The following is an 11867-nucleotide window of genomic DNA, read 5'->3' on the forward strand; positions in this document are numbered from 1 at the left end:
CAAAATGAATGCTGTCACCTCTGACCACAAACGCTACAGTTAGCAAAAAAGATTTACAGTGTGAAGAAACTTTGACTGAATATAAGATGAATCTAGTTAAATTCATACAGGCCACAGTTAAATTTAATAGAAAAGTATGCTTAGAAATGATGCACATTTTGGGAAACATTTACTTTAATTTACCTAAAAACAACATAACTGAGTAAGTTGGAGCTGAGTTTTCACTGTTTTTTCAGATAGCAAAATGTTGGTGTGCTGTAGAAGTCCTTAGTGATAGGTTTAATTCACAGTGGCTTTGCAACACAACAAAAAAATCTGATGCAAATGGTGTTAAGTCCTGTCTTTTCACTTTCTTACTTTTCAGCATTATTAAAAAAAACAACACGAATGAGGAAACAGCTTGAACTTGTTTCAAGGAACATTTTAGGGTGTTACGGATAAACATTTCTGCAGTCAGATCTTAACTTGTCCTGATGAGGGTATTATAACTTTATTGTTCTGCCATTTGCTTGTCTCAGTTTGGTTTTCAGAGTTAGGTTTGAAGGGGGAAAAACAAATACAGTTTGCAGGGTTGCAAAAAGTCTAACTTCAAAGGTTCTTTACTGAGTTAATCAGCTCCAAAGTGACTGACGAAAAAGAGCTGAAAATAAGAACTGCTTAAAATGTCAAAGTTCCATGGAAAGATGCTGGAGGGCCCGCTTTCATATCTCCCTTAACCTCGGAAACACAGGACCTTTCTTTATTAAACCTGACGTATATTGCTTTCTTCAGCAATATTTGACGGACGCGGTGGAGTTCAGAGGTCTCTGGCTGACGTCATATGATTGCGTAGCTGGATGCAAGTTCAGTCAGCTTCCCCAAGGGCTGTAGTTATCCTTTTCTAACTTCTTGTAATTTCTTCTTTCCATGATCTCATGACTTTTTCCACTGAGATCAAGAAACAGCTATTAAGAATGTCACAAAGGACATTCATTTTCTAGTCTATTCAAAACCAGACGTGGCGGCTTCCTGGGCCAGACACACACATTCTGCAGCCGACCACCATTATCAGCTGGGGGGTATTAATAACTCTTTATGTTCCATTTTTTTCCAGGAAGAAGGAAGCGGGACAGAATGACCTTTCATTGTTCCATTTCCAGGAAGTGACCCTAAGGCCCCAAGAGTACCACCTTGGCCAGTATATGAGGCCCTTGGCCCCCAAAGGGCCTACTGCAGCAACTCTTATGAACTATTCCCAGTACCAGGCAATCCAAGCTGACCTCGAGGGTCACAAATAGAGCACATGGCAGCAAATCACCTGAGAAGTTTCCATTGTAACAGTGATCAGAAAGCTTTTTGCTTAGTCCCTTAACTCCCCCCCAGTTCCCGGTTACAGCTTTTCCACTCAACCACATTTTATTAGTCTCGTTTCATTCTGGAGAGTGTTTATGAGTAGTGCTTGAGGAGCTGCTTCCTCGGGGTAAGACAGCATTCTATCCTTAATTTTGCAGAAAATGGTGAAGTCTTTCAAAAAAAACTGGCAGGGAAACCCATCGTTCTTTATACTGCTGGATAGCACCACCTTATTTTAAACGTACCATTTAAAAAATAAATACATTTTTAAAGAACTTAAAATGAAGTCGGTTCAGTGTTCAGGAATGAGGTTTTGCTTATACTAGGTGTAACACTGTGTGCAAGCTGTAGACAGGAAGTAACATGCGGCCTGCTCTCGCTTCTATATATACACACACACATATATTTGATACATGCATCTGTTTTCGTAGAGAGAGAGAAAGAGATTCTGTATGCGAAAGATGCGAAGCAGGAAGTAATACCGCTTTTCTCTAACCATTGCAGGTGAAGTGAATAGAGAGGGGGGGGGGGGGGGGGGGGGGGGTAGGGTAGGGGTTAAGATAGAGAATGTAAGTAAACACTGAAGTAAAGTCTCTTGGAAGATACTTCAAATGTGCTGGAGGACTACCCCTCTAAAAACAGCCATTAACTTGTACTGTAAACATGGAAGTCAGACTCACACAGCTGGATAGCAAATTCAAATGTTTATTTACAGCCTTTGTAATAGTCACTGAGAAGAGTGGTCTAAATACAAAAATAATAGGGGGAAAAAAACAAAAAACAAAACAAAACACAAGAGAAAGATGGCGGCTTATCTCCCTGAGCTTTACAAAAACAATGTGGGACCTGCAGGTGACAGGAGAGAGAGATGTTCTGTACACAGCCCTAATGCCACAAAATGAGAAAATACAAAGACAATATCTCAGACATGCTTCTACAACAGTTAGAAACTGACCCCACATACACCAAGTCATGATGACTGAGTGGAGAAGAACACAGAAACACTGTAGGCAAATAAACTGACATTACTACCAGAGAACCAGTAACAATATTAACAGCGTTTGGCAAACATCAGGAGTTCCAAGAGCGACGTGAACAAAGATTACTTCTGCAAACTGTGGCCCACGGTGCGAATTCTCTACAACCTGTACTTCATGGTGTTGCTTCAAAAGTATGGCTGTTTAAAAAAACAAAAAAACAAAACAAAAAAAAAAAAACAAAAGAGGAAGACTGGGAAAGACAATCAAATGTGTACAGCTCAGAGTGAATCTCAGACTTTGTCTTTCTAAAAAGTTAGAAAGAAATCAAGAAAAAAAAAAAAAAAAGACGATCAGTGCACTACAAGGCCTCGGGAGTCGGCTCACTAGGAACAAGTATTTACATATCCTTATTCAGCTTTTCTCTTTGAACAGCAGCCTGTCGGTGACACTTTTTGTTCTCAGTCAGATCATTTTGCTGCATCATCAAAATACTGTCCATCATAAGGCTTTCAGGAGGCCAGTGTCATGAGGGGGATCATAGCATAACTTGACTTTGGTACATAACTGGGGAAAATGAAGACGTCCCACATATATTTATCATGCATACCATTTTTCACCTCTGATTTTCATAACACTTCTTCCCCCCCCCCCCCCCATTTATTTTTTTAATTTCTTTAAATGCGAGTGGCTGACAGTGAAGGACACCCCCCCCCCCAAAAAAAACCCCTCCCAAAACTAAAACATTCCCAACAACATTTTGCACAAAACCCATTCAACAGACAAGTCACAAAGTTTCAGCTTCTCCAGAACAGACAAGTCTACAGCAGTGGCAATTACAATAATAATAATAATAACATAGCAAACCAGATTCTGAACACAAACATTGACAGTGTACTGTACAATAATTCCCACGGGTACCACAATAGTTCTGCATACAAGTAGGAAGCCTCTGGGGTCATGACGCCAGCCATTTTGAAGTTGGGTACAGAGCAGTAATAACATCCTGCAGTGCGAGACCTGTCCATGGAGCACTGAGCTGCCGCTGTCCAACAGGACATCTGGTCTGGGCCGAGACACACACGGTGGTAAGAAGTAGGTGAAGGTTAGAGGTGTGCATTGTCTGATCTCTTCCAAGTCTGTTTTTGATTGATTTGCAGTCCAGGAGGATACGTTACGATGTCATAAAAGTGTGTTTATGTGTGCATATTGCTTCTCGCGTGGAGGGATTTGTTTTTCTTTTTTGGTGTCATGGGAAACGAGACGGCATCTGTCAGTTGAGTGAACTGGAGTGCTGATGTGAAGTATAACCAGTGTATGAAACGGGACAGTCCATCAGAAAGAAGAAAGAGTGTATGGGTGCTATAACACAGCCTCTAGTGCTGCGAGTTCTGTGCTGGCTGTCCATTTTGAATGCTGCTATTCTGTTCCTCTTCTTCCTCTTCGTCCTCCTCCTCCTCCTCACTGACCAAAAACTCCTCTGGAGGCCAGCGAAGCTCCCCGCTCTCAACTTCTCCTTCTGTCGGCTCAACCACAATGGATGGGAGGCGATCTTTGAGCTTACAGCAACGGTCAAAATCCGAGGGGTCTGGGAATATCTGTAGAGAAAATACACAAATGGTTATTCATCTGTCATTAGCTGAATGGGGATACTAGTTGGGCTCTGAAATGTAGTGGAGCGTCAGCTATCCCCCCCCAAAAAAGTTATTTGTAAGCAAGACTTTTGGATTCCTACAACTTAACTTGAATCTTGTGCAAGTGTTGCAGGCACCACTATAGGGCTGCAACGAAGGAGGAAGTGATGCGAAGACTAAACATCTGCGATAGGAACGGGTTGATTAAAATCCCAGTGGCATACCTGTGCTTACCCAACCCACATTCCTTCAGTTATACCAGCTTTCTGCATAGATGCTGCACAAGGGTCTGTATGGGTAAATGAGGCATCTCTAGCAGGACTTAGGATAAATGCTGCCTCATGTTTAATCTCAATGTCTTGGAAGGAATTGTGCCAAGCAGCTCATAGCCGCTTATGAGCGTCACCCGCAACTCTGAGGATTATACAATAGCATAATCATAACATTTTAAACCAAGAGTTAAAAAAAGTAAAATTTCACTGCGACATGATTTGTGCATAATTAGGAAACCTATCCCTGTAACAGTCAGCTTTTGAATATTGAACACTTCTGTGGATGTAAAGTCAAAAATCTCCTCGGAAAGAACACGAAATCTGTTGCGTTATCTGCAAATCCATGTATGCTGATAAATGTGGAGTGTCACACTAAAATATTTGGATCTGAACTGAAGGGCATGAGAGACAGACTGACAACAGAGATTACACGCATTCCCTGTCCTGGCAAGATTTGACATCAACCTCAGACTTTCTCTGTTCTCAGAAACAGGAGGAATGGCCCAGGGGAAAAAAGCCTGCCACTCCTGGTCCAAGAACAGCATTTTTTCCCCCCCTCTTTTTTGCTGTTGTTTGGATAAAGTGGATGAATATTTTTAGACCTGCATATTTCATTCCTAGACATTTGGGGGTGGGGTAAAGGGGGGCGATGTCGCTGTCTGGGCATAGAGCCGAGTGGAAAGAAAGCATTAGATGGGGCAGGAGAGAAAGTGAGACAAGAGATGGACACAGCTGGATCTCCTCTAAGTCTCCATGAATTCCATAGGAGACAGATGAGAAGGGAGGAAAAAGAGCTAAGAAAGCAAACGAGGAAAATCTCCCAGGTTATAAAAGGTTGTACGTGTCCATTAGTCATTTTTGTTTTACATTCTTCAAACCCAGGTGCATAACAAACTGTGCCAAGTAAATGCCATGTAATTATGTGTGCACGCAGATCCGTATTTATGTGTAATGCTTGAGTCGATCTGCATTTCTGGCCAGCATCGCTAATCCTCACTGTGCGTCAGCACCAAGGGGAGTTGGGCAGTGAGTGACCTTGCCTTCGGACCCCTAGCTAAAACATGTAATCACTTTCACTTCCAATGACAGGAAGTGAAGACACATCACCCAGGCACAATGTAGGCTATTTTAAGCTCTTCTAGCGTGGTTAGTTGTGAATCATGACATTGCCTTGTGATAATTCAGAAAGTCAACATCTACTCAGTTTTCACCATCTAGTATCATAGCTCATATTTATTTTAGTAGCTTTTGTAATAGCATCTGGGATTTCATGGCCATGGTTACTAGAGTCAAAGTCCTAGGAACTCATAATAGAGGAAGCTACTGATGGAGCATCACCAGTTCATACAGGGCTTCTCTAAGGAGATCCTGGGACATTGGGCAGGATAAGGATAGAAAGAGTGAGGGAGTGACACACTGGCACCCTCCTTTTCTCTTGGCCCCTCTCAGACAGACTCACAGCTGTGGTGTGAATTGAGTGGAGAGGAAGTGGGCCTTTTCCTCTAGGTCAGTCTACATCCTCTCTGAGTCATAGTCTTCACACACAGCTCTATACGGTTTATAAATGCACCAAACACACAGTTTGACACTATAATGAAGTTTTAAATGATCAAAATGAACTTAACAGGAGATGACCTCTTTGATAAGTATTCCATCTTCATGTTAATTTCCCTCCCGTAGAGTATTGACAGAAAGCCTTTTAATTTTTAGACAGTAAAATAATGAAGCAGCTGCATATTCAAATAATTTCATTTCTAAGATGACCCTGCTCAGCTGACAGCAAAACAAAGCCTTTGGCTACAACTTGTCAAGACCACCTGATAGCCGCTTTTAAAAACACTAATCTGTTGAGGGTTTATTTTTGTGACGTACCTCGGATAATTTGAATGTGCAGACCTCGGACAAGTCAGTCGGATAGACAGACTTTTAGGCTGTAACAACTATAATCTGCAATGTCCTTTCCATTACATATTAGAATTTTAAAGAAAGAAACAGCACAAGGGCTGTGCAATTTAGCTATAATGCTTTCTTATCATCGTAATCTCAGTATCTAGGTGGGCATTCTTGCTTTATCTTAAAACACAGATTTTTATCTGTAATAATTCTAATATTTGCTTCGCTCGTAATGATGGAAGAAAGAAAATAATCACTATATCATTAGATGATACTCAGATTCAAGATAATAAATGGATAAAAGCAGATATGAAATGACAATGCTGCATAAAAATGCACAGGCTGGGAATTTGGAAGGAAGTGCTGTTTATCTGTCATGCATGCACGTGTGTCCTACCTGGAAGGAGAGTCTGTCCTTGCTGGGGCTGAGCCTCATGTCCTCCATGGGGGTGCTGTTGATCATCACCTCAGTCATATCTCGGCTGGGCACAAACACTGGACTGTAGGGTTGAAAGAAGAAGACAAGCAATGTGATTAGACACAGTGACGATCATAGCACAGTTGCCCGGCATCTGCAGAGAAAATAAAAACACTAAGAAGATTTATATAGTGTTGAATTATCCAAATGTTTCTAATCAATAATAATGTAATCCCCGTGTATTTTGTATGGCATACTACTGCGCAGACTGTATACAGTGAAGATAAACGGATAAAAGTTCAAAGGCTATAATAACTAACACAAGCATGCCAATGAGAGAGAGAGAAACACTTATCAAACCATCTATTTGCAGCCCAGGTCTGAAAGTTATGGTTGATCTATTTCCCTGCTGATGTTTGACAGTTTTGTTTATACTCTGCACATCTCCACCACAACACAACACGCATCCAGTCCGTCTGCTTTGCTAATGCACTGCAAAGCTGCAGAGCTCATGATGCGGCTTGCATAAGGTGGCCATTTCTCAATACAGAGTGATGTGCTCTTGCGCTAGCAACCAGAGAACAGTCATTGTGAGAGTGTGCTGGGGGCGTGCTGTGGTATTTGACTGGGGAGGAACTTGATGCACTCAGTTCCATCAAAGCTTGGCCAAACTTTCCATTTTAGATGAAAGTAGCAAGAGGTTGTTTATCCAAGCTCAGTGCATTCACTATCCAGCATTGTCGCAGTAACGCTTAAAGCAGGTCCCAAGACTCGCATAGATGCTGTCTTGAGACAAGATGCTGAGCGGCCTTCTCACGCTCTCTATTTAAAGCCTGGTGCCTAGTGGTCAGTGGCCACAGGCTTGTGGTTTGTGTGGTCACTGGCTAAAAAGGACAAAGAAAATAGAGCATGCCAAGAAGCTCACTCACATTATCCAGTTTGATGGGCTTGCTTATTTATTTATTTTTTGGGACAAGATGTGTGGGCTTCACTTAACCTACTTTAAATCAGAAATTCAGACGGAGGGTTTATTTTTAGATGCATCAGAAGCATGAAAATTATATTTTTTTAAAAGGTAGGCTTTGGTGAAAATGGTATTATGGTATAACTTTTCTTTTTTAAGGATCTGCTGAATTCTCTGACAGAGACATATTTTATTAAAGAAATAAATATATATTGATAAGGGGAAAAAAACTGAAGTCTCTCTACAAACAAATCTGTCAAACCCTCACTTTCACTTCATCTGCCATTACATGGAATATATTATGTGGAATTTCTGCGTAAAGTACTGTTCTGCCTTATTATCTCCATGCATGACTCATTCAAAGCACAGCGTCCTGACAATCCCCTCTGCATTGCTTCAACCTCGATGTTTGAATGGAAGATTTTTATTGTTGACCTTTGTTTTTGTTTGAGAAATTGTCAAGATGACACCAACCCACAAGAACTTTATTACATTTTGTACTGAGAACACCTAACATTAAAAAGTTAAGAGAGCCACAGGCTAGAACAGCACTCAGATCATTCACTGACCCCTGGTACAACCCAGGATTTCTAGGTCTCCGCTTTGTGTATCTGAACCTTTAATCAGTACCGTCAACTTTTGAATGTAACACATGTACCTATACACATACTGCAGTTTCTATGTAGCCTAAATTAAGATGGGATTATTAACAAGGGGGACTGAATCATGAGATATAAGACCGAGATCTTTAACCCCTGGGGCATAGAAATAATCAATTTTTCCATCCCTAAATATACACAACCTCTTGTTGTTTCAGGAAGAAAGACTGCCATCATAGCAGGGTGTACAATGGCTCTGAAAATGTTAAAATTAAAAAGCTTCCGTCTGAATCACTGTTAAGTAACCTTTTCTGCGCTAGTGAGACGACTGGCCAGAAACAATAGCCGGATATCCAGAAATAAACCGAGGAGGCTTGAGGGATATGCAAGGTTTAGGATGGGAAAAAAAAAGTCAGCTCAGGTTATTCTTTAACTAATATCATCGCTGAGTGGGGTTCAGAGGAGCGTGAGGCAGACATGCAAAAACAGCAGAGGTGGAGACAGAAGGATGACAGTGAAGACCTGAGCAGGAGGAGAAGAGGGGAAAGGGAGGGAGAGAAAGAAAAGAAAGATAAACACTTAGGACTTGCCAGTCATATTTCTGTTCGGGGATCTATAAACATCCTGCTCAGCTAAGAATAACAGAACATCAGCCTAATAAAACACAAAGGGGCACAATGAGGAGGAAGTAGGGGTGCACGAGTAACAAGTCAACCTGGGAGGAAACAAACATGCACAAATAGTCCTGGAATTACTGCTTCAGGTGTCAGGGAGGGATCGACGACATGCCCCTCTCAAAGAGGACGCAGGAGGTATCCAAGCAACCAAGTGGTATAGATTAGATGCATTCAGCATGACCGCAACTCGCACGCTTACATGTGACCTTAACAGAGTTAAGGAACAGACCGCCTATTTCTGTAAGCAAGAAACACATTAAAGATACATGATCTCAATGATTAATCGGTGAGGCTGGTGGTGCAGATGGCACTTAATCTCTTACCTCTTGACCCAGTCAGCCTAATGCATACCTGGTCCTGCCAGCTTCCTAATGCCTCAGCGAGCCAGGCCACAGATAGATAGCCAGTACCATCACGAGGCCACTACGGTCCAATATGTTCTTGACCATATGTCCAAAGTTTAGAGCAATTCAGTTAATTAGTTGATTGCTGGGTTCAAGCATAGCTCTTTAAAGCGCTTGCTGTACCAAATCTGCTCTACTTATTCCTAACAACGCTGACCTTACGCTGGAGCCTTTTCACATACAAACGACATGAACTTCTTTGGGTTTCTACAGGAAAGCCTTTCCAACTGCTGTCAAAAATCTTCCTTTTCAAAACGTGAACAAAAACTGAGTCTGCTTGTTAAACAAATGTGACTGTTGTTTTATTCACCTGTCCCTGAACTACAAAGAGGCTAGCTCCATGCTAGTTCCTTGCTTCTCTGTAGTGACGCTGACTGGAGCCCAAATGGTCTTTGCAACAATCTCACGCCACAAGAGGAATGTGCAACTTGCATTATTAACATTGTTTCCCCTCTGAACACCCCTGCTAGTCCTTACTACTACTACGACGATCATAAATCTAATGCAATGTGGCAAACACAGAGCAAAGCTGATGAGGTTCAGTGCCAAGTGCTGTGCTTTCCACCACCCAAGTCACCCAGCTCTGCAGGTATGCGGGGCTCAATGAGTAGGACCCTCAGAAGTGAGCAGGAACAAATGAGTTGAATCCAGATTCCTGTGGGCTGACCATCACTGAAAACACATCATATATCAGTGTCCTCTGCGATGTATGTGGAAAATTATCTCTTTACACTGTTGCCAAGTGCTTACTCATATTGAATAGTTTGAGAAACTCAACCAATGGAAGACATTTTTCTCTTTATATGTGATGTAGTATTTTATACAAGATGATGGCATTTTGGGAGAGAAATGTCTTCTTGTTGGCACAGAGAAAGGCAAAGACTTCAGTGCAGCATAACAATCTTGTTTCGCACTCTGAAACAGTTACACCACTCTGATAAAACCAAAGAAGTGAAGGTTTCTGACAGAAGCGCAAGCCTACTGTAAGTAAGCTCAGGCGAGAAAGCAACGTGTGGTTAAAACAAAGAGGTCGATTTTGAACTTCCTGGTAGAGACAAACAGAGGCCTACTGAGGTTTTAACAGTGCTCGCAAAACCATTTTTTTCAAAGCAGCTTGCATATCCTCTGTAAAGAAAGGAAAATATTTGACAGAAGAGAATTAAAAATGCCCGAACAAACAAAGACACATTCCTTATTCCTCCATCAAAGAGTGAATTATGGAGTCATGGTAGGCTACTGATTGCCGGCTATGGAAAATGTAACACTGATAACAGATATTAGTAATAGATAGGGCGCACTTCTCTTTTTGCACGTTCAGTATTTAAGACCAAAAACTGAAAGCAAAGGTCCTATTACATTCACATACAGCAAAGTAAGCCTATTTGTTCCGAGCTTCCAAAAATGGCATGAAAGTGAGAAGAGATCAACTTACATTTACTGTCAAATGGACTGAAATAAGCTGAAAATGATGACAGCACAGTGAGACTAATGCACCTTTCTAAACTGGCGCATGGAGCAGTACCTAAACCTACCGAATATCCTGGTAACCATTTGATTTTTTTCTTTTAAGACCGAGACCTACAATATTCTCGTTTTCCAATCTGAGTGCTGTGACATTTCCAATTTCAGGGGCAACACCCCACAGAAAATCTCAAAGGAAACATGAGTGGGTGTAGCAACAAAAATAGGGTGGCTGATTTTAAGGGAAATCACCAATCTAAACGAAACAACTAAATCCTTCATTGTTCTTGTCTGTCAGGTGCAATGCCGAGAAATCCAGCGCCTGACATATAATTAGTTACGATTTTTAAAATGCATAAACAAAAGCACACACATAAACAGGTACGAACGGAAAACAGAGTACTCACCAGTATATCTGCGGTGAAAATACAGACATGAATTCACACCTGCTGTCACTTCTGCTGGGGGATCTAATTGCTGCCGCTGACTTCTCTTTACTTTTATTTATTTATGTATGTATTTATTTTTTTTTCTCTTTGTCTACCACAAAAGCAAAACGGGATGCTCACGCAAAGCGAAAGTCACTGTTCAGCGAAGTCTCGAAAGCCTGCCCTTCAAATTGGTGCGTCTGATCAGATCCACAGCTGTGGCGGAGCATTTATGCGAGAGGCGTGTACTCGAGCAGCCAGAGACACACCTCTCCTCAGCACGAGCCAAAAATCCTCAATGGCAGCTCATTAACGACAAGAGCCAATCAGAGCACAGGCTGACTGGAGCTCATCCAGCCTCCAGCCCTGATGACGGCAAACGCGGCTGAACCCGCTCATTGGGGACGGGCGAAGAGATGCTGCGCGATGATTTGCAGTCTCTAAGGCAACTAAATGACAGCCTTACCTCCCCTTGAATGACAAAAGCACTCCAATTCGCCCGCTAGTTTATTCGTGACATTTATCCAAATGAGGAGGAAAGAAAGGCTCATTCATAAATATATTCCAAGGGCAAGTCAATGTCTGTAGACTTCGGCAACAACGCAGGATGGTATTTATTTATTTATTTTGCAAGCCTTTACTGTGTTATATCATAGAATGCAAGCACAAGATGACCACAGATTATTATCAAATTATTGTCAGCGGATTTTGTTTTCCATGACCTCACCATGCTTATTCTGTGTTTTTGGTCAATATCACATAGTCGACCTTCATACCTCACAGAATGCCTATTTGCGTTTTCCGAGCA

General features: G+C 41.7%; 1 protein-coding gene across 1 annotated transcript; it reads right to left on the bottom strand.

The window, feature by feature from the left end:
* Positions 1–3042: 3042 nt before the first annotated feature.
* On the bottom strand, positions 3043–11245 carry lbh (LBH regulator of WNT signaling pathway). The gene is made up of 3 exons (XM_080870795.1): positions 11039–11245; positions 6506–6608; positions 3043–3907 (listed from the first exon to the last, which is right to left on the bottom strand). The coding sequence occupies exons 1-3, from the start codon at positions 11065–11067 to the stop codon at positions 3686–3688; spliced, it is 354 nt and encodes a 117-aa protein (XP_080726921.1). The 5' UTR covers positions 11068–11245; the 3' UTR covers positions 3043–3685.
* Between the last annotated feature and the right edge of the window lie 622 nt (positions 11246–11867).

The sequence above is a fragment of the Rhamphochromis sp. 'chilingali' genome, assembly GCF_963969265.1.
Source record: "Rhamphochromis sp. 'chilingali' genome assembly, chromosome: 21".
Classification (NCBI taxonomy): Eukaryota; Metazoa; Chordata; class Actinopteri; order Cichliformes; family Cichlidae; genus Rhamphochromis; species Rhamphochromis sp. 'chilingali'.